Here is a 27,346-nt window from a genome sequence, read left to right as displayed (position 1 = left end):
TGTCGGTGGAGAGGTGTCCTCAGTGGAGAGGTGTCCTCGGTACATGTGTCAGTGGAGAGGTGTCCTTGGAACGTGTCGGTGGAGAGGTGTCCTCAGTGGAGAGGTGTCCTCGGAACGTGTGTCAGTGGAGAGGTGTCCTGGGTACACGTGTCGGTGGAGAGGTGTCCTTGGTACGTGCAGGACAGCTGGTGAGATCTTCATCATAGGTATGGGTTGAGGAGGCAGTGCACAGGCACTCTCTCTTCTGAACCATTTGTGGGATTTTTTTCTATGATTCTCTTCACTCTTCAGTATGTTTTCAAAATGGACCATGTCTCTGTTCTCTGTAATGATTTAGGACCTTTTTTAAAAAAATTATTTTTGTAAGTGTTTGGGTTCCTGAGGGAGCGTCGCTGACCTTGCACACCCGCACACACGGTCTCGATGGCTGCTGCAGGGGGACGCTGGTGGTACCGTCAGGTGTCCCCGTGCACCAAGTGCTGTAGCAACACCCGTCTGCAGACCCCTGGATCACTTTGAGACCTCCAGTCAACTTCCAGGTATAGGCAGTACTTGATTAAAATAACAGATTGCTGTTCAATAGCAATATACCTGGTTCCTCCGTTGGCTCATTTTGTCTTTCCCTAGGCCTTTGGGAAAATTTAAGGACTATTTGATGAAGTTTGAATTGTTAGAGGAAAAAAAAAATGTTGTTGTGTGTTGCTAAAGGTGCAGTTCTGGGTAGTTTAGTTTGGTTTGCTTTCACTGAAGTATTTTCTTTTTTGGAGAAATAGTGCCTGTGTGAGCATATTCATTCCTTTTGTGGCATTACAGCTTGAGATGGGAGGAACTGGGTCTTCCTTGAAATCCTGACTTCTTGTTGGAGGTGGATTGTTTGGGATGTTTCTGTATATGGAATAAATGGTCACTAACGGCACAGATCACTGTGGCGAGAACCGCTCCGGCCCGCGGTCGCCCTCTGCTCCTGGGGGTGTTGGAGATGCTCTGGTACAGACCAGTTTGGTTTTGTATATTGTCTAAAGAGCATTTTTTTGATGCTTCGTAGGAAATATTTTGGGGTGCTCTTGATGCATGTGACAGAGTTTCTGGGCAGTCGCTGGTGGTGGAGATGGGGGAGATGAGCAGCCCTGACCTGGCAGAAAAGGCTGTTTGGAGATGGGCTAAAGCTGAGGATGCTCATCAGCTCCAGACCTCCCCTTCCCGGTGAGCCCAGGTTAGGCGGAGGGACAAACCGCTGCGCCAAAGGCTTACAGCTCTCAGACCCACACATACCCATCGCAGCTGGAAATCAAACTAACTGGGATTCATCCTGGGGCGAGTCCTAAAGTTGGGCCTCCAGGTGGCTTGAGTCCTGGTTGAGGAGAAGACGGATGAAGCTCTTCAAACCTGAAAACTATTTGTTTTTTCCCAATCAGCTCTGGTGGCCAGACTCGTGGTATAAATGTTGGAGACGTGGTGATGCTCCTGGTGTGTGCCTACACTGCGCAAGGTTTGTAAAAGTCCCACGGATGGGATGCAGAGATAGCGAGGTTTTCCAGTGGTATTTTTTTCATTAACAGGCTGATTTCCAAATGCCGCAATTAGCTGGGCCAGGTTGAAGGCTGATAATGATTTTGTCCTGAGGCTTCTCCAGAAATCCACCTGAATTTTGATTTGCGTGGCTGTGTGACAGTGTGACCTTCAGACCAGCATCATCTTTAGGTTCCCATTTGCAAGGATGGAAACCACAATGTGTCTGGGGTCATTACACATCTACATTTCGACTTGCTGTTTCAGATGCTCATCTCTTGTTTCTCCGATTGCTTTTTCTTTCCTGCAAAAAATATTTGGGCACTTTGTCTTTTGCACACATGTATGGGGAAAAAAATATCTCTAATATATGAAGCAAAGGAAACTAATGTTTCCCCATGCTGGAATGCAGGAGGAAGAAGTGGTTTCTGTTTTGAAGCGCTATCATGTTGGGCACTGTAACATCTCTTAGATAGACAGACAATTAGGCAACTTGCTGCTAGAAAATTGTTTCTTGTTGTCTATTAGATGTGTGTTTCTGAAGCATTGAAGTCTCTGTATATTCCATATATCTGGAGCTCAGAAGCAGAATCTAATTTGTGCTTAAACCTGTGTAATCCTGTCTTAGCCAAAGGGGAAAAAAAAGGAAAAAACCCATTGATGTCAGCACTGGATTTTCTGGGGATTTGTACCTGTTTAATTTAGATCAGAATTTGGCCTTTGTGTCTGGCGTTGTAAAATACTTCATGTATTTATGCACTGGATGCCATATGGTTGGCGCTCGGGTCTCGGGAGAGCAGAGTGATCCTGGTGGCTTTGCTCCGGGTCCTTTGGCCACCAGAGGTGACCCAGCAGGACTTGGGAGGACATCTGCTCTGGGCTGGTGGCAGGGGAGGACATCTCATCTCCTGCCCTGGGCTGGTGGCAGAGGAGGACATCTCATCTCCTGCCCTGGGCTGGTGGCGGAGGAGGACATCTCATCTCCTGCCCTGGGCTGGTGGCGGAGGAGGACATCTCATCTCCTGCCCTGGGCTGGTGGCAGAGGAGGACATCTCATCTCCTGCCCTGGGCTGGTGGCAGAGGAGGACATCTCATCTCCTGCCCTGGGCTGGTGGCGGAGGAGGACATCTCATCTCCTGCCCTGGGCTGGTGGCGGAGGAGGACATCTCATCTCCTGCCCTGGGCTGGTGGCAGAGGAGGACATCTCATCTCCTGCCCTGGGCTGGTGGCAGAGGAGGACATCTCATCTCCTGCCCTGGGCTGGTGGCAGAGGAGGACATCTCATCTCCTGCCCTGGGCTGGTGGCAGAGGAGGACATCTCATCTCCTGCCCTGGGCTGGTGGCAGGGGAAGACATCTCATCTCCTGCCCTGGGCTGGTGGCAGAGGAGGACATCTCATCTCCTGCCCTGGGCTGGTGGCAGAGGGGCACAGGGAGACACCTCGGCCTGCTGGAGTCCCCTCTGCCCAGCCATGGGTGTGCTGCAGGGGCTTCGGGACCTGCTGGGGGAGGAGAGTCCTCGTTGTTCTCCATCCTGCCCAGTCCCCTGCACAGGCGCAGTTTGTCACCCCGAGGTGGGTGACAGGTGACAGCCGGGCAGGCTGTGAGGGGCAGGTGGAGACACTGCCTGGGGTCCCACAGGCCCTGTCCTGGCTCAGGGTCACCCAGGGAAGATGCTCCAGGAAAGGATTTGGCTTTTTGCAGCAGACTCGCTGCTTTAATGAGGAGGAGTGAAAACACTCTTAATCCTGGTGAGAGCAACAAGATGCTTGGGCTTCCTGAGCCCATCTGTTGCTTGCTTAAAAGGCAAAATTAGATTCTTCAGGCGGATTGACTTAGTTAATAACCATAGCTCATTGCAGACATGGCAGAGACCACTTGTCCTGGTGCTCTCTGGAATTTTTGGGGAATCTTACTCCTAAAGAAAGGAGCAAACCCTCCTCTCTCCAGGCTGATCATCAGCGCTTGCTCGTTCTGCCAAGCCCATTAATTTAAGCAGTGTCACGTCTCCCTTGACGTTGGTGTTTCATCTTGTGTGGCTCATGCTGTGGTGAAAGAAATTGTTCAAATGTCTCACAAGGCCATAATCTTTCTGTGTATCAAATGAGAAGTCTCGGTGGCAGCAGCTGCTCTGGGCGGTGGAGCGGTGTCTGAGATGAGGTGCCTGTGCCCTGGCCCCGTGGCCACCAGAGGAGATGCCCAACGGTGCCGGTGGAGGCTGCGGCTCCCGCGGCCATCGCCGCCTTCGCCTGCGGGTGCTGCACGGCCTTGGCGTTGGAGCCTGTTTGTGTCAGGTGCATAAATATGCATGAGGCCGTTCATGTGCTGCTTGGGATCTGGGGCTCACAGTGCAGAAAATTAAGATGTAGTTAAAAAAAAAAAAAAAAAAAAGTTAGTGGTGGCGAAAGCCAGCTGTAGATGCTCCTTTTTGGTGTCTGCCAGGCTGTTGTAGAATCATAGAATTCCAGAATGTCAGGGATCGGAAGGGACCTCGCAAGCTCATCCAGCCCAATCCCCCCGCCGGAGCAGGAACACCCAGATGGGGTTACACAGAAGGTGTCCAGGCGGGTTGGAATGTCTGCAGAGAAGGAGACTCCACAGCCTCCCTGGGCAGCCTGGCCCAGGCTCTGGCACCCTCACCGGGAAGAAGTTTCTTCTCATCTTTAAGTGGCGCTGGGCAGGTGCCGACGCTGCAGGGAGGAGATGCTGGGAAGCGAGTTTTACGTGTGCATCAGAGCCTTGATGGAGATTAAACTGATAAATGTGAAACCACTGCATCTTCCCCAGTGCTTTTCTGTCCTCTCTACTAAATATTACAAACCATGCACAAAGGGGAGAATTTGCTCTGTGCCTGTGACCTTTGCAGTGTGCATCATTAGCCCTGCTGCTGCCTGCTCCTGCAGCACCCTCTTTGTGCTGAACAGCTTTTTAATATTGATGTCAAGCTGTTCAGAAGTAGTTTTCAGACCTGCTTAACCTGACAGCTCAGAGCCATTAGCGGCTGTACAGAAAAGGCTGAGCACTGGTTTCTGCCCACGAAGGATGGGGGCAAAGCGTTGCCGGCGTGAGTGGTGCAAGTGCGTGGGATGGGGCACTTCTGGAGACCCTGCCCAGCCTTGAGGCTAAACTAGGGAAGCACAAGGAGTGCAGGTGGGTCAGTGCCAACAGGACTGTGGTTCGTGCCAGAGAGGCCCCGTGGTCTGGCGAGACCTGTGTCCTCAGGAGAGACTCAAATGCCCGTGTGCAGCTTTGAGCCCGTCTTGGCTTATTTTTGCCTTTCCCCCTGTTTTGGCTGTGACTGAGGGTACACCTGTGCGCAGTGTGGCCGCCGGAGCGGGATGCTGGCGGCGGAAGGTTGCTGGTGTGGGTTTTGCAGCTCGCAGCACGACGCCGGCCGGCCGCAAGCGTGGCTGCAGGGCTTGGGGCGCCTGTGCTGCAAAGCCCACGCAGTAACAATATTCACTGTATAGGAGTTTATTCAGCTCCAAGCCTGGTGGGCCAAGGGCGTCAGATGAAACTTTTACAGGCTGTGGCAACAGCAATTGTGGGTATACAAAACTGGGTAGGATTTTTTTTAAATTACTTTCATGCCAGATGATTGACCCAGGCACCTCATATCCTACCCTAGATCAGCTATAAAAATTAAGTTGGAGTTTTGCTAGCTAGTATTTCGATTGAATAACTTTATCCTGTTCTGGAAAGGCGAAAGATTCCTCGGGGAGCCGGTTCCTGGGAGCAGGAGCCGGGAGATGCCCCGGCTGCGGTGGGTGCTCTGCCACGGCACTGCCTGCTGTGCTGTGCGGTGTGTGTCGGAGAGCGAGCTGCACCAAGGGCTGCTCCGGTACGTAAGGCCTCCAAAATACGCAAGATGCAACTAAATTGCATTCGAAACAAATTTTTAAAAGAAAACAACTTTGGGAGCAAATTGTTAGAGAACGGGTGGTGGCGTGCTGTAAATAAGCTTGTTGCACACTAGCACAAACTGAAGGGAGGTGTTCTGCTTGATGTCTAGCCTGAATGAGAGCACAGATGAGAAACAGAGGCGCATTCCTGCTTGTTAATTTTTTTTTCCTCTCTGAGTTAAATGGTTTTAATTGCATTGCAGATAGCTGCTGTAGGTGACTGGAGAAGAGTTAAATGATATGTGCCAGTGCTCCCCGCGACTCTGCTGTGCTGGGATTTCTCTGCCCGTTGCCAGAGGCTGCAGCGGGTGCTGGGGCAGCTGCAGGCAGCACAGGTGCTGTGCTGCCATACACAGCAGTGCAGGGTGGCCGTAACCGCCAAGGAACTGCTGGGCATGTCTGACAGAGGGATTTCAGGAGCCGAGCAAGGTGCTTCTGCGTAAAGCTTTTCCCCCATCACATCAATCACAGAATCCCAGAACATCAGGGGTTGGAAGGGACCTCGAAAGCTCATCCAGCCCAATCCCCCCGCCGGAGCAGGAACACCCAGATGAGGTTACACAGGAAGGTGTCCAGGTGGGTTGGAATGTCTGCAGAGAAGGAGACTCCACAACCTCCCTGGGCAGCCTGGGCCAGGCTCTGGCACCCTCACCAGGAAGAAGTTTCTTCTCATCTTTTAAGTGGAACCTCCTGTGTTCCAGTTTGCACCCATTGCCCCTTGTCCTATCATGGTTGTCACCCAGAAGAGCCTGGCTCCATCCTCCTGACACTCCCCCTTTCCATATTGATCCCCATGAATGAGGTCACCCCTCAGTCTCCTCTTCTCCAGCTCCAGAGCCCCAGCTCCTCAGCCTTTCCTCACACGGGAGATGCTCCACTCCCTGCAGCATCTTCGTGGCTGCGCTGGACTCTCTCCAGCAGTTCCCTGTCCTGCTGGAACTGAGGGGCCCAGGACTGGACACAATATTCCAGATGGGGTCTCACCAGGGCAGAGCAGAGGGGCAGGAGAACCTCTCTGGACCTGCTGACCACCCCACTTCTAATCCACCCTAGGAATGGTACTGAAAGCCTTGAAGTTAGCTTAAGGAAATTTTCTGAATTAGTGTTCTATCCTGGTCCTTTCAAGGCTGCTAATACATTCGATCAAGGGATGAATTAGTATTTGAGTTGCCATCTTAAACTTTACTGTTGCAGATAAATCATGAATACTTTGCCATTGTGCTGTTCACAGGCGCTTGTTTGCAAGTCTCAGTGCAGAGGTGAAGGGGAAGGGAAAGGCGGTTTTGGCTGCGTCGGGTTCCTGGGTTGATCCCACCCAGGCAACCTGGTGGCTCAGAGGCAAGTGCCTGATTACACAGCAATAGGTGACCAGGTAAAAGCAATTCCGGGTGCCCACGGTCGCAGGAGGTGTGGGCAGCAGTTGCACCCAGAGCCAGGGCCCCGTGTCATCCCTGCGGCCCCGAGTGCCGCTCTGCGGGGACACCGGTGGGGGACACGGGCCATCGCCTGGCTGCTCCTTCTGCTGCCCACCCCCTGGAAAAGTTTCATGTAGCACCCAGGCCATCGAGGACCCAGGTCATTTAGGAACGATGCTTCGGTAAGTATATAACATGAAAAAGTTTTAGGTACATTGCATTGCTTGTCCTCAAGAATTCACCCCTTTTAATGCACATAAATGAACCCAATTTTCTTTCATATTTCAGCATTTCTGTTATAATGAGATTTTTTTTTTTTTTAAGAAGTCTTTCAGTTTCTAAATGCATCCCTCAGTGAAGAGCAGCTGCAGAAGGAACTGATTTGACCTCTGCTTCCTTAATTGCTTTTTGGTCTGTGTTGGCCTGGAAATGGATGTTGCTATTGTGTAAATTACTGCGATGGTGGGAAAAGAGATGATGAGATTAGGTGTGTCGTTTCTGGCAGGAAAATACGTTTCTTGAATGGAAAGCAGTGTCTACCTGTCCGTAACCAGAGTCCGGCTCTGTCTGAAACAAAACCAAATGATAATTACCTCATTTTCTGCTTCTGAGCAGCTCTGCAGAGTTACTGTTTTTTGTGGCCAAGAGCAGATTTAATCTGAAATCTACTCTGAGCTCCCTTCAGACTCTGGAAGGGGTTTATCAGACATCGGGTGACGCAGCTCGGTCCACTTGTACCGTAACCGGGGCTCAGAGCCTGGCGCAGCGCCCGACTGCTGTCCCGTGGGCTGGACCACAGGGCTCCTCCACCTCTGTGGGCTGGAACCAGCTGGAAGGAAAGAGCAGCAGCTTTGTTCCTCCGGAGGCTGAAAGCATGAGCTGGTGTGGAGTTGGCTGCGCTGCTGGGGGGACTGTGGCCGTGGTACACGGGTCGCTGCAGCGCGAGGAGCAGAGGGCTCTGGCAGAGCCTGCCCGTCCCCGGGCTGCTGGCCCCACCACGGCTCTGCAGGGTGTCCTGCTCCAGCAGCGGGTTCCTGCCAGCCAGGGCAGGGCTCAGCCCGGGAACGCCTTGGATCTGGAGAAGTTGTCGTTTTGGGATTGTGCCTGAGCACTCGGGAGTCCTGGTTGGTGCATGAGTGGTTTATCCAGAGTCCGTGCCGAGGGTGTGATGTGAGCTGCTTCTGCTGGGCTTTGGAGCAGACTGAAGTTTCTCCACCTTGAATCCTGGGGTCAGTTTTGGGCCCCTCACACTGAGAAAGGCCTTGAGGTGCTGGAGCGAGTTGAGAGAAGGGAACGGAGCTGGTGAGGGGCTGGAGCACAAGTGTGATGGGAGCGGCTGAGGGAGCTGGGGGTTCAGCTGGAGAACAGGAGCTGAGGGGAGACCTTCTGATCTCTGACCTGCCTGAAAGGAGCTTGGAGCCAGGGGGGTCGGGCTCTGCTCCCCAGGAACAAGCGCCAGGACCAGAGGAAACGGCCTCAAGTTGCGCCAGGGGAGGTTGAGGTTGGATCTGGGGAACAATTTCTTCCCGAAAGGGCTGTGGGGCATTGGAACAGGCTGCCCAGGGCAGTGCTGGAGTCACCATCCCTGGAGGGGTTGGACAGACGGACATGAGGTTCTCAGGGACATGGGGCAGTGCCAGGGGTGGGTTAACAGGACTCAATGATATTGAGGGTCTCTTCCAACCAAAAGGATTCTGTGAAGTGTCAGACATGAGTGTACATGGTGCAATAAGCGCAGTGGCTCGTGCGTGCTCAGGGGCGCTCAAGGAAACAGCTCCTCATCTGTTTGCGAGCAGCAGCGCTGGCTGCGGCAGCGGGACGGAGCAGGGCTGAGTTCTGTGCCGCACAGGGCGCTCCAGCCCCAGCAGCGAGTGCCCGCAGCACGGCCAGCGCCCGCCCAGCCTCACCGGGGCTGGGGGCCCTACAGCTTTGCTTTCCAAACTGTTCTTGGAAGAACCGGTGACAGCAACAGGGAAAACTGTGCTCCTGAATGTCAGCAAAGGGAAGGGCTCATTTTCGCAACACTGACTTCAGCACCTTCTCCTGGGTGAGGTCCATGCAACAACTCTAGGAACCTCAACCGTCTGCAAATATTGGTCGTTTTAAGAGTGGAATAGAGCAATTAGCCTCCAAGGAAGGCATGTCCTTGAGTTTTAAAGGCTCCTGAACTGATGAGTGAAGCTGAATTTTTGGCACACAAAGATCTCTCATCTTTTGGTGTGGTGGAGCTGTGAGTATGTAAACCTGCGGTTGAATCTAGTGCCACCTCTTACTGTCTGTGTGTGAATACGCAGCTGGCCTGGAAAATGTCTTCCCTGTTCTTCAGCAGTAAGTCTACCTCTGTGCTGTCTGAACTAGTTAATGATAAAGGCAACAATCCTTGTATAATTAGCCCATTAATACCCTAAAGGAATCAACACGCTAATTACCTGATACAATGGGATTAGCAAGATGGTGCTTTATAAGAATTCAAAATACTTGGCTAAACAGTAAAATAACAGGTCCCCTTAGTTAGCACACCTACTTATTTTACCATCCTGACATGGATTATTTTTGAAGGATTGGTATGCCTGGGGTAACTTCCTCACTGTTAATTTATCCTGTGATTAATCGATGGCCTTTAAGACTCCTTGGTTTAAATTACTTGATGTTGTCTCCCAGGGTTAGGCTTAATTTTCTTTCATTCTTGAAAAAAAGAAATCAAAAAAAGGAGGAAAAAAAAATTAAGGAGGCATTTGGTTTGTGGGTACTTCCGTGTTATTTTATCACAATATTTGTTTTCTCTCGGATAAGTCATCGCAGGACACACAGCATAGCCGTGCTAGCTACACTTGTGATGCATTGCCTTGCCGGAGAAGTCGTTAATAACTCTGGCAGGCTGGGTACCAGCTGGAGATGAATGGCTTAGGATTCCTAACCACATCCTCCAAAGGTGGCCTTTCCAGTGCCACCAGCCTGGCCTCTTGGCGGCGGCACGTCGTGGGGGCTGGCGACATCACCCCGGGTAACTGGTGGTGACAAGCAGGAGCGATGCGCTCTTCCTTCAGGGAAGATGGACCCAAGTTCATTTTTAACTGTGGTTTGAAGGCAGACTTGCAATGCCCTCAGTTGCCATGTAATTTTTTTTTTAAGCGCAATTATTTGGAGAAATGATTGGGACATTTGAAGGTTTGCTGTTACTGAAAATATCCCCAGGTGATTTGATGTGGAGAAGCATCTCTACCCATAAACTGTGTGTCAGAGCTGTCGGAAGGTACAAAGCGAGATGGAGTCTTGTGCCGCTTTGCTTTGGGGCTACACTGGCAGGTGGCACCTGAGTCAGAGCAAGATCCTATACTGGTGCAAGATCCTATACTGGTGCAATAGCTCAGAACCAGCCTTTGCAGAGTGGGGTGATGGTAGAGAGATACTGAGCAGCGCATTAAAATAATCCTGATTAATCGCGGGATATATGGTGAGAGGAAATACACAGCCCGGATAGAGCCGTGCGGCTCAAAGCGAGGTGGGATGCTCAGAGCCGGGTGTCCCGCCGGGCGGTGGGTGCTGCCAGCACAGATCCCACTGGAGGCTTTGCCGCCCGTGCTGGTTCCAGCAGCCCTGCAGAGCTGGTGCTGCTGGTGGGGCCTCCCTGGGCTCTGGGCCAGGCTCAGGGCTCCGGGCCAGGCTCAGGGCTCCAGGCCAGGCTCAGGGCTCCGGGTCAGGCTCAGGGCTCTGGGTCAGGCTCAGGGCTCCGGGCCAGGCTCAGGGCTCTGGGCCAGGCTCAGGGCTCTGGGCCAGGCTCAGGGCTCCGGGTCAGGCTCAGGGCTCCGGGTCAGGCTCAGGGCTCTGGGTCAGGCTCAGGGCTCTGGGTCAGGCTCAGGGCTCCGGGTCAGGCTCAGGGCTCTGGGCCAGACTCAGGGCTCCGGGTCAGGCTCAGGGCTCCGGGTCAGGCACAGGGCTCCTGGCCAGGCTCAGGGCTCCGGGTCAGGCTGAGGGCTCCTGGCCAGGCTGAGGGCTCCGGGTCAGGCTGAGGGCTCCGGGCCAGGCTCAGGGCTCCGGGCCAGACCCAGTTCCCCCTTTGAACTTGCTCTTGTTGCACAAGCCTGGAGGGATTTGGAGCCCCTGCAGGCATTTTTTCTTAAAAATCCCTCTTTCCTGAGGAGATTTTAAATTCTTTATTATTCTAGCCACTGCCCGTGGATATCCTGGCTTCAGCTTGTGTGGACTTTTGTTCAGCTCTCTAATGAGCCGAAGCTGGGCTGCAGTTTGCAGAACACCAAGTGCAGTTGCCCCTGTCTGGCGGGAGCGTGCAGCCTTTCCTGGGATGGGCCCAGCCTTACAGTTTGCTGCTGTCTGCGATCTCCTGTTGCGAGGGACGGGGCTGATCCAGCGGATGGGTGTTGGGTTGACGTCTCTCCCTCAGTTGCTCTCCTGGACGTTTTAAGAAGTAGCTGCAGTGATAATAATGACAAGCAGTTTCCGTGTGAACATCCCGCTGGCAGCCGGTGCGTGTGCGGTTCCTGTCTCCAGCTGGGAGGGCTGTCGATCAGCACTGGAACGTGAGCGGACGTTTGATTTGGAGGAGCACAGTGTGAGACGCTGCTTGTCCGTTTCTCCAGGTGCGGGCTGCGGGGCTGCTCTCCTCATTTCACGATGCCCAGGCAGAGCTTCCCTCATTTCTTTACACAATGTGATTCTACTCCCAGGTCGGGCTGGACGGGGCTCTGGTGGAAGGTGTCCCTGCCCATGGCAGGGCCGTGGAACTGCATGAGCTTTAAGGTCCCTTCCAACCCAAACCATTTGATGATTATATTTCACCTATTGTTGCTAAATGCCACGATAACTGTGGATTCGTATCTTGCTTATTTGAATCGTATTTCAGTCTGTAGTACAGTGTATCTTATTCCTTCCAAACTCCTGATTTTGTCTCTAACGTTTCTGAGGGGCCGAGTTTGACGCCAGAAGCGCTGGTGTCCGGTGTGCTGCGCCAGGGGCCCTGGCAGGACGTTTGGCTCCGAGTCGACAAGCGATGCTTTTGCCGTGACCCCTCTCTGTTTCTGCTCTCCCCAGTGTACGGGCACAACGTGAAGAGCAGCAACGACTTCATTGGGAGGATCGTGATCGGGCAGTACTCGACGGGCGCCCCCGAGTCCAACCACTGGCGCCGGATGCTCAACGCGCACCGGACGGCCGTGGAGCAGTGGCACAGCCTGCGGTCCCGGGAGGAGTGTGACCGCGTCTCCCCGGCGTCCCTGGAGGTGACATGAGGTGGGGGGGCTAACAGCAGCCAGACCAAGCAGGCGGACGAGGAAAAAAAATAAACCACCGACTGAAACACCCCACCTCACACCCTACACGCACCCCACAGCAGCTCCGTTGGATTGAAGCAGCTGCCGGCACCCGGTCGCCCGCGCTGGCCTCTGTGAACTGTGTCCCAGCGGGTCCCGGCCGTCCCCCCGGGGCCACCAGCGGCTCTGCCGGAGCCCTCGCTGCCGCAGCGGCACCACTCGGCTGTTTGCACCCGCAGGAGGGGCTGCGGGAAGCGCCGGGGGGTGCGAGAGTTGGGAGTTGCCTCCGCTGTCCTTCCAGTCCAAACCCATGGCTCATCCTCTTGGAGATATAAGTACCCGTGTGCTCTCATTGGTGAACGTGGTAATTAGGCTATCATGTTTTTTTAAACGGTAGAACCTGTGGTGAAATCGATTCTGACTCCAGTTTTGTCCTTGTACTAGCTTTAACAGAATTAAGCTCCTGTTAGTACATACGCGTGCATTTGTGTGCCGCGGCACGCATGCGCGTGTGGCTCTGCGGCCTCGTGTCAAACGGATCCGGTGTCACGTCAGTGGTGAGACCTGCCACTCTCGATAGCAGTCTGTGTGCATCCAGTAGATACAGTGATGATCTAGCAAAGTAAACATTTCCAATAGCGTTCCTACTGGAAAAGCCAGCTCATGTCTTTTCAAACCCGTGTTGTGCAAAAGAAACCTGCCGTGGGGGCTTTTGCGGTTAAGACGACCCAAAATACACAATTTTAATTCTCTCACAGACTGCAGTGGCTCTTTCTGTGTTATGTGTGTTAACCCAGGTAGTTCTTCAGGTCACCAAGTGAACTTAGCTACGGTCAAGCTGTCCTGTTGGTTGCTTCTGTACATTTTATTTTTTCACAGCATATTGTCTGGTATGATGCAGATTGTATATTTATTGAAAATAAAATTCTATTTAATTGTGCCGTATAGACTGGGGTGATACTTGTTAGCAGAATTCATCTGTGTGTTGAGCTCCATCAGTTACATTTATGGCACAAGAAGAGCCAAAATGTTGGTGATTACCCGCTTCTTACTCACTGCAGACAAAGCAGGAGCAATTAGAGGGAAGCTGGGGACCGGCTGTTGGAGCTGGGGGAGTTGAGCGAGCCGAGCGTGTCGCTCTGGCCGTGCGTGGTTCAGCCCGAGCACACCCCGCGTGCTGCCGGTCCCACACGTACAAGTCTCTGCACCGGGCTCTGGGTCTTGGTTCTTTGCAGGAGTGGGCCCCAAAGTGTTATTATTTTTTATTGCTCTATTTATTGACATTGAGACTGCATAAAAATCTCTTTCTTGCTTACAGCCTGTTCAAGAAATCAACAAAAAGGACATAATCCTGAAGAGAGCTGGGTTGTGATGTTATTGTCCTTCCATGTCTTCATTTTGGAGGAGGAAGGATCTGTATCCCCAGCAGCGTTTCTCCGCGTTGGGTTGGAAATCCTCGGGGTGTTACAGAATGTCCTGAGTTGGAAGGGACCCATAAGGATGACTGAGTCCAACTCCTGTTACGGGTAGGTCGGCTCTGCCAGCGCGTCAGCGCTGCTGTGGTGGAGCGGGAGGCCGAGAAGGGCCCCGGCTGTGCTGAATCCTGCTCCCTCGCTCCCTCGGGGAATCGCTGGGCTGTACCCATGGTCCCGGCAGTGGCCTGTGTCCTGTGTCCCCCACGCCCCGCAGGGCAGAGCCGTGCCCGGCCACGCTGGTCCCCAGGGTCCTCGTTGAGTGCCGGGAGAGGCGCAAACCCACAAGCTCTCCATCTGCCCGGGCTCAGGCTCTTTGCTAGAAGCAGGAGAGCTGCCTTGAGCAAAACAAAGGTGGTGTTTGTGGGCAGGGACGTGGGGCTGGGTGCTGGAGAAGCTTTGCCTTGGCTTGCAGCCCTTCCACCTTTGAAACGAGAGGTGGGAGCGATGGCAGTCCTGCGCTGGGGCAGGCAGCAGTCGTCTCCCTCCCCTCTGCTCATCAAGTGCAGCCCAGAAAGAAATCCCTCTACCTCATGTGCTTTTCATAGTTTTTTGTTTTCAAAAGAGAGCAATACATACATATGCCTGTTTGTCCTCTGTTTAGTTGTTTGGCTGCTGTAGGTAGGGACAAGTGAGTCTTGAAAAAACCAAAAAAAGCCCACCGCGAAAAGCTCAGTGCTTGTTTGGGCAGGTGTTGGTGTGTTGGGCAGTAGTCCTTGCTGCTGTGCAGGCTGTTTGTGCTCCAGCGTGAAGGTCTGAGCTGTAACCCTGAGAGCGCGTCCCTGCAGCACGCCTTCCGTCTGGGACATGCTCCGGTTCACGTTGGGCCCCGGGTGTTCCGTTCCGTTCTGTGCGCAGAGCGTCACTGTGCGTGGCAGGAGCCAAGTCTGACGGTGTGACTCTGCTCTTGGGGAGGAGGGCATGCAGCGGATACAAGGAGGCCGCAGGAGATGTGGTCTCTGCATCCAGCAGCCATCTAAGCGGCGGGGGGCAGTGAGGACGCCCCACTCCCGGGCATGGCCTTAGGTAGAGGGTGGCAAAACCAGACCGTGGTGACCCCATTGCTGAACCACCACCCAGTCGCTGTGGCTGGGGGTGAACACAGGCAGGAGCCGCCCTTGGTGTGGCGGTGCACGCTGCTCTCTGGTGAACGCCTTCACATCTTCCTGCCCGCTGGCTCTGGCTCCCTGCTCCTGCCAGGGGACAGTGGCCGCCGCAGGGCTGTCCCTGGGGACCCTCTTTCCGAGTGGGTTGTGGATGGCGGGTTTCAGTTCTAACCTGCCCCTCCGCAAGGTGAAGTCCTGCAGTGAGGTTGATGGAAAATCTGTTCTCTAGCTTCCTCCTGCTTCGTCTCCTTGATAAATAGAATCGAATCATTTTGGTTGGAAGAGACCCTTAAGATCATGGAGTCCAACCACAACCCATCTGTCGAGGTTTGATTGCGGGGCGGCAATAAAACCGTGGCAGATGTTAACCCTCTCTCCCTCTCCCCCCTTCCCACTAAGGACAGGCAATTGGGAGGGAAAGGTGGACAGAGAGAAGAGAGTTGGAAAAATGAAAAATGTTTTACTAATGCTACCAATAAAAATAGAGAAAATAATACAAAATATACAAAAACAATCTTCGAAGTCCCGGCAGCTGCTCCGGCAGATGTGGGGCTCGCACCTGAAGTCCTGGTCTGGACTCTTCAGCCAACCGGAGCTGGATTCAGTGTGTCACTGGGCCTCTGTTCGCAGGGACGACTCGCAAGGTCTTCTTCTGATGTTGGCCATAAGGAAAAGGGACGAGATCCTCATGATCCCCCACTTCTATATGAAGTGTGACGTGAATGGGATGGGACACTTTAGTTGGTCAGCTTTTTGGTCACCTGTTTCAGTTCACTGCTCTCGCGAGATGTGCATCCATCCTTATCAATGACCTCGCATTCCCTTGCTATGTCTACCAAAACATGTATCTAGCTTTCAGGAAAACCGCAGTTATTTAGAAGGCTTTAGCCGACAGGGAAATTCACTAAAAGAGAAACTCGTTTTTAACAAAACCAGGACACCACCCCTGGCACTGCCCCATGTCCCTGAGAACCTCATCTCCGTCTGTCCAACCCCTCCAGGGATGGTGACTCCAGCACTGCCCTGAGCAGCCTGTTCCAATGCCCCACAGCCCTTTGGGGAAGAAATTGTTCCCCAGATCCAACCTCAACCTCCCCTGGCGCAACTGGAGGCCGTTTCCTCTGGTCCTGGCGCTTGTTCCTGGGGAGCAGAGCCCGACCCCCCCTGGCTCCAAGCTCCTTTCAGGCAGGTCAGAGATCAGAAGGTCTCCCCTCAGCTCCTGTTCTCCAGCTGAACCCCCAGCTCCCTCAGCCGCTCCCATCACACTTGTGCTCCAGCCCCTTCCCCAGCTCCGTTCCCTTCTCTCAACTCGCTCCAGCACCTCAAGGGCTTTCTCGGTGTGAGGGGCCCAAAACTGACCCCAGGATTCCAGGTAGATTCAAATCACGGTAGAGAGGGGAAGCCCACGGGGTGTCCTGGGCAAACATGCACTGTGAGAGGCTGATGTCTTTCTGTAACTCCCAGAAGGGGCTGTGGTTTCAGCGGTCACTGCTGTTGACAGTAATATTATTCGTCTGTCTCTGGGCAGCAACGTGAGCTCTGTGCATGACCTGAGACCTGCCGTGTGCTTGCTACAGCGCTGAGCGTGAGATGTTAGCAGCTGCGCTCTTCCTATGAGTCTGTCCTTGGAGCCAGGAGGTAGCTGTTTCACAGGCAGGGGGGTGTCGTGTACATATGATGCCAAAAATTGCCCAGGGAACCCTGAGGAAAGGTCAGTAAAAGCAGGATGGAAGCACACTGAGGAGCTGCTGACCTGGAGGACAATCAGAAAACAGCATGGAGATGGAGAGGAGCAGAAGGGCTGGGTAAAGGAGACGTGGCTGTGCTCCTGGGGCTGCCTTCCGCAGGTAAAACGCATCGCGTGTGTTGTGAAATCAGAAGTGCAGCTGCAGCTCCAGCCGGCTCTGCGTGCACGACGTGCGGGCACCTTCCCAGTGCTGGGACCAGCTGGTGGCAGCTGCTGCGCCGGGCACGGAGCCACAGGATCCAAGTTATTCTGCATCTCTGCTCCCTCTTTAAGCACAAACATTTGTGCTTTAGGAGTAGATTAATATGCTCAAAGAGTTTTGTTCCATAGTTTGCTGACAATTGCTTTTAACAGTGGCTTTATCTCGGGCTGGCACACAGTTACAAAGGGAGAAGTCATGCCATGGCTTCTCATCCTCTGAATTCCTTAATTTCTTTAGTGGTCTGATGTATCAATAGGCTTTTCCTTGAGCCGTATAGTTGGAGACCGATGTATGGAACCGCAAATGTGTGTGTGTGTGAGCTGTCTTAAAAGGCTTTATTTAATGCAGAGAAAATTTAATACATGCAAGTTGATTGAACGAGTTACTGTCTCTAGGGTGAGTCTGAATGCTTTACTATACTGAAAGTTTTGTGTCACCCCAAATTGTTTCTACTTGAATCTTGCATGTAAAAGTGGGTCACCTTAGCTGAAGTCCCAGAAAATGCTGAAAATTTTCATCTGTAGCTAAGAATAAAAAGAGAACAGCACTGTGTTCCTAACCAGTTAATTCAATGCTGATTTAAGGCATAAATTGGAAATGGAGTAGGACCACAACATTTCATAGCATTTGTGCCTGTACTGTTTTCCTTACCAGTGCAGCAGCTGGAAAAGGACTTTATACAACATTTTTTAAAATCTGAAGTTTATTTTAAAAAAAAACCACATAAAGGAGACATGCTAGGTAATGCTGACTGTTTTAGTATTGGCTGCTGCCTGGTGTTGAGGGTTTTCTGCATGGCCTCCGGTGCAGCTGCTGGTTTGTCCTTCCAGCTGTTTTAGTGTGTGCAAGCACTGCCTTTCCCTAGTTAAAAACGAAACACACAGGCACACACAAAGGCAAGCACACAACGGGGCAGCGGTGGGTTAAACCCCACGGTTCCTGGCTGCACAAAGCCTGGCACATGGCAGCGCCCCGCCAGCCCTGGGGACCACAGAATCCCAGAATGTCAGGGATCGGAAGGGACCTCGAAAGCTCATCCAGTGCAATCCCCCCGCCGGAGCAGGAACACCCAGATGAGGTTACACAGGAAGGTGTCCAGGCGGGTTGGAATGTCTGCAGAGAAGGAGACTCCACAACCTCCCTGGGCAGCCTGGGCCAGGCTCTGGCACCCTCACCATGAAGAAGTTTCTTCTCATCTTTAAGTGGAACCTCCTGTGTTCCAGTTTGCACCCATTGCCCCTTGTCCTGTCATGGTTGTCACCCAGAAGAGCCTGGCTCCATCCTCCTGACACTCCCCCTTTCCATACTGATCCCCATGAATGAGGTCACCCCTCAGTCTCCTCTTCTCCAGCTCCAGAGCCCCAGCTCCTCAGCCTTTCCTCACACGGGAGATGCTCCACTCCCTTCAGCATCTTTGTCCCCAGCCTGCTCACCGAGCTGTCCCCGCGGTCACAGCCCTGCCCGGGGGGGGACACGGCCTCAGGCACCCCCGGGGGTGGGTCCGCCCCGAGCTCCCCCCGCAGCGTCCCCGCGGGGCCCGGCGGCGCTAACCTGGGGGCACAAAATAACGTTTCAGGACACAACTGGGGTGGGGGGGGAGGAGATAAGAACAAAGGGTCTCTGGAGGAGACGTGCACCCCCCAGCCAGGCCGTGGCAAAGGTCCCTCGGGGTGGGACGGGTGGGATGCGGCGGGCGCGTCCGGGCTCAGCCGTTGGCGGGGGGAGGCGTGTGCCGCTGGTTTTAGGGGAGGGAGCAGCAGCGCCTATATCCACCCCCGCCCCGAGCCGGCCGGGCACAGCCGGGAGGGCCCGCAGCGATCGGCGGCCGCTGCGATGGGCGGCGGGCGGGCGCTGTGCGCGCTGCTCTCCGCGCTGCTCTCCGCAGCCCTGCTCTCCGCAGCCCTGCTCTCCGCAGCCCTGCTGGCCGCCCAGGCCTTCCCCCAGACCAACATCAAGATCAGCCAGGGTGAGTGCAGAGCTTGGGGTGCCGGGGATGTGACCCCCGCACCGCGGGACAGCAGCGCGTACCTGCCGCAGGGCCGGCGGCTGCCGTTCCCCTCCCTCCCGTTGCTCCAGAAATATCCGCCCTTCCTCGAAATCAACTTTCCTCTTCGCTGGGGGGACGTGCCCGGAGCAGCCCCGGGCTCTCTGCCGGGACGTGGCAGATGTCTCTGGGCTGGTTTTGTTTCTGTCTGTGAGAGGCAGCGTGTTCGCCTTGAGCAACATGTGCTGGCTTGGGATGGGTCCATGGGACAGATGGTGGGATGGGGCCGTGGGATGGAGCCGTGGGACGGGGATGAGCCCAGGGGATGGCTCCGTGCGGTGGGGCTGTGGGACAGGGCCGTGGGACAGGACTGGGGCCATGGGACAGGGCTGTGGGATGGGGCCGTGGGACGGGGATTTGTCCGTGGGATGGGGCCATGGGACGGGGCCATGGGATGGGGCCGTGGGACAAGGATGAGTCCATGGGATGGCGCCATGGGACGGAGCCATGGGATGGGGCTGTGGGACAAGGATGAGTCCATGGGATGGGGCCGTGGGACGGAGCCATGGGATGGGGCCATGGGACAAGGATGAGTCCATGGGATGGGGCTGTGGGACGGGGATGAGTCCATGGGATGGGGCCGTGGGATGGACTTGTCAGCCGTCGCAGCCGTGGGGCTGGCAGAGAGCAGGAGGAGCCGCAGGGGCACACGCATGAGTGGGGCAGGATGGCAGCCACAGCCTGCGGGGGGGCCACCGCAGCTCCCCGTCTATTTATTAACACCGACTGCATGTGAAAAGTGACCACAAAAATGTGATTCCCCCTTGCTTCCCCCCCGGTGTTTTTTTCCTGAGCTGGTAGTGATGGTTGCTGCTTTATGTCACTTAAGTTTCTTGCAAACTTTTTCATGGGGCTAATGCGAGAGTCGCTGCTCCGAGTTTGTTTGCACCCTGTTAGATCTATATGGGAATGCGAGCAGAATGTGACTCCTTGAGTGCTGTTCAGTGAGTTCGTGAGAAAAAGGATTGATATGAGCCCGGCTTTCCTGCCAGACACCTAATCCGTGGGAGCTTCACCAAAACTAATTAAGGAGGAAGAAAACTCTGCAAGATAACTCCTGTCTGTTAGTGCTGGCTGCAGGAGGGCGGCTGCTGCGGCTGCTGTAGCCTCACGACTCCAAACATACCCGGCAGAAGATTTGAAGCTGTAAAACCAGCTTGTCTTCATTACAGGATCTTAAAAAGCAAAGCCCTCTATGGGAAAGGATGTCACTTCCAATGTGCTTCAAGTGGTGTTTAGTATTTTACTTGGAAATTTATAACATGCCCCTTAAAAAACACTTTAGAGTGTGTAAAATATTGCTCCGTTATTAAATGGGCTTCATGTCCATCAGTGGATATCATCCCCTGCAGCCCCATACATCCCCCAGACACACGGAGACTGAAAACTCTCCCCTGATCCGCTCGTTTTGAGGCGGATGCTAAGCAGGAGTCTTTTTCATCTGTTAATGAAAGACAAATATTGCAAACAATATGAAGGTGGGATTATTTGTAATGACTATAGCGTCAGGGCTTAAGGATGTGCTCTTAAAGCTACCGGAGGCATCACACAACAGCCATGCATTTCAGCGAGGTGTCTCCTAACATCGCTGAGCTTTTCGATAAGTTATCAGCTGTTGGTGAAATGGAGCTCTTTGGTGCTCTGCAGTCAGAAGAACGGCTGCTGCCGGCACTGACCTGATCTGATCTGCTGGCCAAAACCCTTCGCTGGAGCCACAGCCCCCCGGGAATCTTCCTTGCATGGGCATCTCTCGCCAACCTTGTCCCAGCCCCAAACTTCATCTCTCAAATCTGCAGATCGCTGGAGATGAGGCAGCATTGCACCTCAGGATGAAGCTGGTCAGGAAAATACCTGCTCTGCACCAGCTGAGTCAGCGGGAGTCACGCAGTTGGTATTTTATCTTTTTCAGTAGCATCCTGGAATTAAAAAAAACTTGAAAAGCTGGCTGGGATTTTCTCAGTTAATTGTTTCTAATTGGAAAGTGGTCACTTGGAGAAATGAAGCTTTCTGGCAGAGCAGTTCCATCTTCTTCAAGATTTTGACAAGTGATTTTTCCTGGTAGGTCCTGCAGGGGGTCCCTGCTAGTAAATCAATAGAAACACTCTAGTTTTGTTGGCACTGACACAAATCCAGAGCGCGCAAATCTCTTTTTCTGACCTAAAATTATTGTTTTCCAGCTTTTCTGAGTTAGTAACAGCTGCCTGATGTGAATCTTGTCCTCAACGTCATCTGGACAGCTATTTTGCTGGTGCCGCGTTAAAACATAGCCATGACCTTAGAACTGTTGCACTGCAAATAAGCAAAGGGAGGAAGGATTCTTGCCATCGTTTGTCATCAGGAGTTTGGGGACAAATGGATGAACTGATTTGGGGTCTGCAGGAGCACCCGTCCCGCAGGCGGAGGCTGTGCTGCTGGGGAGTTGTTCGCTGGAGTGCTTAAAAGTGAGGATCTGGTCTAAATAGCCCCAAACTGCTTCCCCTGTCCCCTTTTAGATCGAAATACTGCCAGCAGCTGCTGGCTTGGGTTGTGAGGTTTTCTTACGGAGCCATGAGTGGGCTCCTACACTCACAACCATACATCTGATTTCTTATGGCCTTTCTGCTAAAAATGGCCCCTGAAGACCCCACTTAAAGCAGCACCCCAGTTGTTCCTGCCTGTAAAAGTGGGAGCAATAGTTCCCCTCCAAAGGGACAGCCGAAGCCTCTGATCCTGACCTAACAGAAGAGATGCTAATTAAATGCTGACCTCCCATATTTTCCTTTCGGTATGTTTAACCTTAAATTCCTTCAGGCACCTCTGGCTCACTGGAGCTTGTCAAATTAATGCTACCTAATGGGAAGCAGTATGGAATAACAAAGACGGACTGTCTCTGTCTCTGGCTCGGTTTTGGCTACCCTGAACAAAACAAGGGTGATTTTCCTGGGCAGTCCGGGTGCCAATGGACACAGCTCGGAGCCAGGGCCCCAAGATACCCGCTGCAATTAGCACTCGGGAGCGAAGGGCCCTGTTTGCCGGGGATTCTGCTGGGTTGAGCCCTGTGAATTTTGTCACCGTTCTGCTAGAGGTGAAGAGTTCGCTGAGGTGCTTCACAGCCCCTATAATAAAATCCCAGTTGCTGGGGGAGCTGGCGGTGCCCGTCTGCTGCAGACCCCCGGGATGCAGCAACCTGGAGTCACCGCGAGCTGGGACCAGATCCCAGCCCTGTCCTGAATGGGGGGACATGCCTCATCCGTGACCTGGAGGTGAAGCTGAAGCCTCATCCCGTGGATTTGACCCTCTGCTCTTGCTCTGCTTCGGTTTTGGTGGGGACCCCTGGCCGGCATCACGGGGCTCCCAGGAAATCACATCAGCTCTCAGCGTTCCTGGTATTTCTGCTCTATGGCTGCAGCAGAACAATTTGCATTTCCTAGAGCTGTCCTAAGGCTTTTCCCAACACGAGGATGTCTGGGTGTGAACCAGAGAGCTGAACCCTGCATTGCCAGTGAGCTGGCCGCAGCTTGGCCACCCTCCCCTAGAGCTGTTCTGCCCGTTTCCAGCCCAGCGTGCCTTCTCTTTTTCCCCTGCAGCCCATAACTAGCGCCGATGAGGACAGGATAGCCCCTCGCTGCTCTCGCAGGGTTGTTGCTATGTGTGCAGAGCTGCTCCCAGCCACGGCTCCTCTGGAGGGAGCGGTTGGGGGTGCCGAGGCTGCGAGGTGAAAAAAAGGCTCTTTGTGTTTGTGGTTTGTCACCTGGTAGGGGGTGTGACAGGAGGGACCTGGGGAGGTGTGACAGGAGGGACCCAGGGGCTGGCTGGCAGCTGTTTGTAAAATGCTCAGAGATCCCCACGTGGGGATAAAATGATAAAATGAGCTTCCCGTGCATTCGCATGAGGAAAGGCTGAGAGAGCTGGGGCTGTTCAGCTGGAGAAGAGAAGCTGAGAGGGATCTGATCAATGGGATCAATATCTCAGGGTGGGTGTCAGAGGATGGACCAGACTCTGTTCAGTGGTGCCCAACGCCAGGGTGAGGGGCAAAGGGCACAGACCGAAACACAGGAGGGTCCATGTGAACATGAGGAGAAACTTCTTTGCTGGGAGGTGCCAGAGCCTGGACCAGGCTGCCCAGAGTGGGTGTGGAGTCTCCTTCTCTGAGACATTCAAACCCGCCTGGGATCCTGTGTGACCTGCTCTGGTGACCCTGCGTGAGCAGCGCTGGGCTGGGGGATCTACAGAGGTCCTGCAGCCCAACCAGCCTGGGGTCCTGTGATATGAAATTATCACCTGGAGCTGCCAGCACTGGGGCAGGGAAGCTCCACGAGTGCTCCTGCTTTGAATTCCCCTCGCCGCTCCTTTTCCCCACGCTGATGCTGCTTGCTGCTCCTGCAGCCCACACTGCCGCTTGCAGGATTTTGCTCTCCCCACAGTCCCTCGGTACCGGAGGCCCCGGGACAGCACCCTGAGCCCCCTGAGCTGGAACCTGTTCCCTGCTTGGATAGTTTCATGGCATCTGATGTCTGTCATCCCCCTGCCCCCCGGCCCGGCCTGCCTCCCTGCTCGCTGTACAGCAGCGCTCAGCCCCGTGGGGATGCGGGAACTGGCTGTGGGGGAGCTGGCAATTCCCCAAGGCTCAAAACCCAGCAGCTAAGAGAGTTGAGCCTGTGCGCCACAAGATCTGGGGGTTACGTGTGCGTTGGTGTTGGGTGCTGTGTTGTGTGGGCTGCACCCTCCCGGCACACACCGGGGAAGCGTGGCGGCCTGGAGGGGTTCACAGCCTCAACCACAAAGGCTCCAGAAATGTGTCCTGCCCCTAGAATGGCCTCTTTGGGGGTGAGCTCCCCGCTGTGCCGAAAAGTGGTGAGGGAGGAGGAGCAGCCCCGTGGAGCCCGGCTCTTATCTGGCGGCGGGAGGCAGATAGGCCGGCACCGCTCCCGGCAGCACGCGCGCCTCGCCTGGCTATTTATGGGGCCAGAATCCAACACGTGCTGACGTGCACGGCTGCGTCCAGACCCGGGACACAGGGGAGGGTGGGGGGGTTTGGTCAGAGAGAGGAGTTGGAGCATGGCCTTGCAGGATGTGAGAGCAGGAGGGCAGAGTGCGGCCCTGCTGCCAGCTCCCCCCCAGCACACAGCTCCGGCAGCGCCCGGCACAGGCGAGAGGAGCCCTTATCTCAGTTTCCCCGGTAGCAAATGTCAGTGCCTTTATCTTAAGCACCCTCTGCCTAAAATGATGTCAAAAGGAGGTTGTAACATGGAGAATGTTGGCGTCTTCTCCCCAGGAACAAGCGCCAGGACCAGAGGAAACGGCCTTGGATTGTGCCAGGGGAGGTTGAGGTTGGATCTGGGGAACAATTTCTTCCCCAAAGGGCTGTGGGGCATTGGAACAGGCTGCCCAGGGCAGTGCTGGAGTCGCCATCCCTGGAGGGGTTTAAAAGATGTGGAGATGAGGTTCTCAGGGACATGGGGCAGCGCTGGAGTTAGGTTATGGTTGGACTTGATTTTAAGGGTCTCTTCCAGCCAAAATGATTCTATGATTCTGTGAAATGTCCCTCCTCATTTAGGCAGATGCTTAAAATGAGAAACTCGTGGCTTTTGCAAAATGTGTTTTGGCTTTCGGAAACTTTTGCATGGCTTCCGCAGCCGTTGTTTTCTTCCATGTGTGTCTGGTGGTTATCTGCCCGGTGAGGTGGGGAGCAGGGCCGGGCTGCTGCACCCCCAGCTGCTGGTGTCCTCTGCTCTGCCCCAGCCATGCCGGAGCCCGTCCACGCCTACTCCTGCCCGCTCTTCTGGACTGAGTATGAAGGCCATTGCTACCGGTACTTCCCCATCAACAAAACGTGGGCTGAAGCTGACCTCTATTGCGCCGAGTTCTCCATTGGCATCAGATCAGCCAAGCTGGCCTCCATCCACAGGTGAGGGGCACAGAGACTTGTCATCCCACCCTCGCACAGCCCGGGGAAGAAGGGGAATGGAGACACAGCCCCATTCCCACAGCACAACCTCTGTGCCAGCTGCAGGCTCACGTCTCAGCCTCAGCATCCCTCTGCACCCGCCTGAGCATCCTCTGCAGCAGCAACTGGGTCAACTCTGATGTGTTGGGCTTACAAAGGCCATGAAAAACAATGCCTTTACTGGGCTGGCAGGAAAACTGATGTAGTATTCCCTAAATTCCCCAAAACCGCTTTTTTTGCTCTTGAAAAAGGCGTGGAAATGCAACATGATTACATGGGCTTCTCCCCCAGCTCTCAGCCACACTACACACCTCTTGCACAGAGCCAGGACAGTAATCAGAGCAATTAGACGCTGGGGACCCATGTGGCCATGCCGTGGGGCGATGCTCAGGGCCATGCCTGACCATTTGCCCGACATACTCCTCAGTGGCTCCGTGTTGCTCTGTTTTGCCAGCTGGGAAGAAAACGTCTTTGTGTATGACCTGGTGAACAGCCGCGTGCCGGGCATCCCCACCGACATCTGGACGGGGCTCAACGACCTGCGGCAGGTGAGAGATCCCTGTAATCGTGTGGGAAATGGCTTTGAAAAATTCGCTTCCCTGTGTTTTCCTCCTGGAAAGCCACTTGGTTTCCTTCTTCGCTCCTTATAGTCCCATTAATCGGGTGGCGGTGTAGGGCCTGTTGTGCAGCGCATGAGAGAAAGTTCTCATTTCATCACCTCCAGTCTGCTTTCAAAAGAAAAGTGTTACTAGAATTAATAGATTACTAATTACTAATTTTTCACATCATATTTTATTCATAGATTAATAGCAAGTGCTGTACTGCTGGTCCAAGAACAGCAAATTAACTGAAAACATCTCCAACGTCATATATCACCAAGTTTTATTGCTTTCTTGTGATACTCTGCAACTTTCCAAAGCTGACATGTTGGAAATATATAGTCTAATATGTAACAAAGAAAAGTTGAGACCATCAGGAGAACAATCCCGTGTCAGCAAGTGTTTTTGTAGATATTGGGAAAGGAATAGAAAAGAAAAAGGAAAATGAACACAGAATTGGGTGGGTGTGTTAAAAAGTACATTGGTTTAACTTCTGAGCTTCACTTGGTGCGAATGCTGCGAATGCTGGGGCTTTCTAGGGCAAGTTTTCAGCTGTAAAACCCAAATGTGCTGTTTGGCCTTTGCTGGGCGGTAACACCCCCTCCCCATGTCCCTGGGCTGTGGGATGGGGATGGGGACGGGGGCTGGACGGGAGCGGGACCCTCCTCTGCCAACGCTGCCCTGCGACCGCGGCCTCTCCCCGCACCAGGAGGGTCACTTCGAGTGGACGGACGGCTCCTCCTTCGACTACCACTACTGGGACGGCAGCCAGCCCGATGACGGGATCCACGCCATCCCCGGGGAGGAGGACTGCGTGCAGATCTGGTACAGGCACAGCAGCGGTGAGTGACGGGGCTGAGGGCACCTTACGTCTTATTTGCACGTCAATAAATTCAATCCGTTGCAGCTCCTGCTTTTCTGGGGAGTTTGCTGGCAGGCTAAAGATTTGCATTTTAATTTTGTGGTGGTTTTGTGTTTGTTCGTTTTTGTTTGTTTGGGTTTTGTTGTTGTTGTTTGGGGTTTTTTTGCGGAGAAGGGATGTGTACACACATACACATACACACTTACTTTCCCTCCACTCACAGCTCGTCTTCCTTTCCCACAGCAGCAGGGAGGGAAGCATTGCCCACTTTGAAGAGTTACTGAATTTAGCCAAAGGTCAATTTTTCCAGTTTCCCCTCCCACATGCAGCCTGCGGAAACACCCCTCCGTTTGCAAGCGCTTCCCTCCCTTGCTGAGGTCGGGGCATCTTGCTGAAGCAGGACATGAGCCTGCTTGTGCAAAATCCCCTCCTCACACCCCGATTGCCAGCAAGACCAGTCAGGTGTATCCAGACCCCGGTGACATACCTGAACTCCTCGTCCATGTGCAACCTGCTGATGTTCTGTGGGGTACGGGGCAGGGTTTGCAGCTGCCTCCAGTGTTGAAGCCGGGGCCAAGCGTCCCCACCAGCATCTCTGGAGGAGGGATGGGGTTGCTGGGAGAAGCCCAGACGGGAGGACATCCAGGGAAAACCTCTGGCAACGGCAGGAGGTCCCGGTCCGGAGGCCAGTGCATGGTTACCTCCTGGCACCTTTTTTTGGCTAATGCCTTGTTTTTTTGGAGGGTAGCGCTGCGCTCCTGGAACGACAACGCCTGTGGCAGAGCCTTCCCCTTCGTCTGCAAGATCCCCTCGCTGGCCCTGGACTGAGGCTGCCGGTGCTGCCTGCGCCCCTCATTTTGGGCCACTTCTCCAGCTGTGCCAAGTGGCCGGGACGTGGCACGGGCACCAGGAGCTGCCGAGCTGCTCGGCATCCCCAGCCAGACCCCGGCTGCGAAAGTCCCTCCGGGAGCACCTCAGGGATGATCCCAGCGCTCACCCTCCCAGGCAAATGGTGATGGGGGCTGTGTTCAACAGTGAAGGAGCCACCCAAGCCTGAGCTTTGGGTTTCAGACCAGTTACCACAGAGTATTAGAGGAAACCCATGATTTTATCAATACAACAAACTGTTAGCGCAAAAAAAAGACAGTGTGTAGGAAATGATTTTGCCCATTGATCTGTGAAGAGTGGAGGAAAACTGTTATTTTCTGTTAAGTTATGCAAAATGCCTCTTGTTCACGTTATTGTTTCTCTCTGCTAAAATAAACAGCGAACAGCAGGCGGAGGCTCCCACGTCTT

At 53.9% G+C, this 27,346-nt stretch overlaps 2 protein-coding genes across 2 annotated transcripts in view; both read left to right on the top strand.

The window, feature by feature from the left end:
• SYT17 (synaptotagmin 17) overlaps positions 1–12,942 on the top strand; it is a 45,639-nt gene extending 32,697 nt beyond the window's left edge. Inside the window, exon 8 of the mRNA XM_065644874.1 lies at positions 11,875–12,942. Coding sequence (XP_065500946.1) covers positions 11,875–12,071 — 197 coding nt within the window. The 3' untranslated portion in view covers positions 12,072–12,942. The remainder of the gene's footprint in view (positions 1–11,874) is intronic.
• Positions 12,943–14,580: 1,638 nt separating this feature from the next.
• Positions 14,581–26,878, top strand: CLEC19A (C-type lectin domain containing 19A). The gene is made up of 7 exons (XM_065644493.1): positions 14,581–14,810; positions 15,301–15,414; positions 18,365–18,585; positions 24,385–24,550; positions 25,044–25,137; positions 25,898–26,030; positions 26,799–26,878. Exons 1-7 carry the CDS (start codon positions 14,581–14,583, stop codon positions 26,876–26,878), a joined length of 1,038 nt encoding a protein of 345 aa, XP_065500565.1.
• Positions 26,879–27,346: the final 468 nt, after the last annotated feature.

The sequence above is a fragment of the Caloenas nicobarica genome, chromosome 14, assembly GCF_036013445.1.
Source record: "Caloenas nicobarica isolate bCalNic1 chromosome 14, bCalNic1.hap1, whole genome shotgun sequence".
NCBI lineage: Eukaryota > Metazoa > Chordata > Aves > Columbiformes > Columbidae > Caloenas > Caloenas nicobarica.
This window is presented reverse-complemented; position numbering and strand designations above follow the sequence as displayed.

What these genes read in the sequence shown, in the direction of transcription:
- CLEC19A (XM_065644493.1), top strand. Translation starts at nt 14,581, where the DNA reads ATGGCCTTAGGTAGAGGGTGGCAAAACCAGACCGTGGTGACCCCATTG. An exon ending in GGCTCAACGACCTGCGGCAG is followed by an intron (nt 25,138 to 25,897) that starts GTGAGAGATCCC and finishes TCCCCGCACCAG; the next exon opens with GAGGGTCACTTCGAGTGGAC. An exon ending in CTGGTACAGGCACAGCAGCG is followed by an intron (nt 26,031 to 26,798) that starts GTGAGTGACGGG and finishes TTTGGAGGGTAG; the next exon opens with CGCTGCGCTCCTGGAACGAC.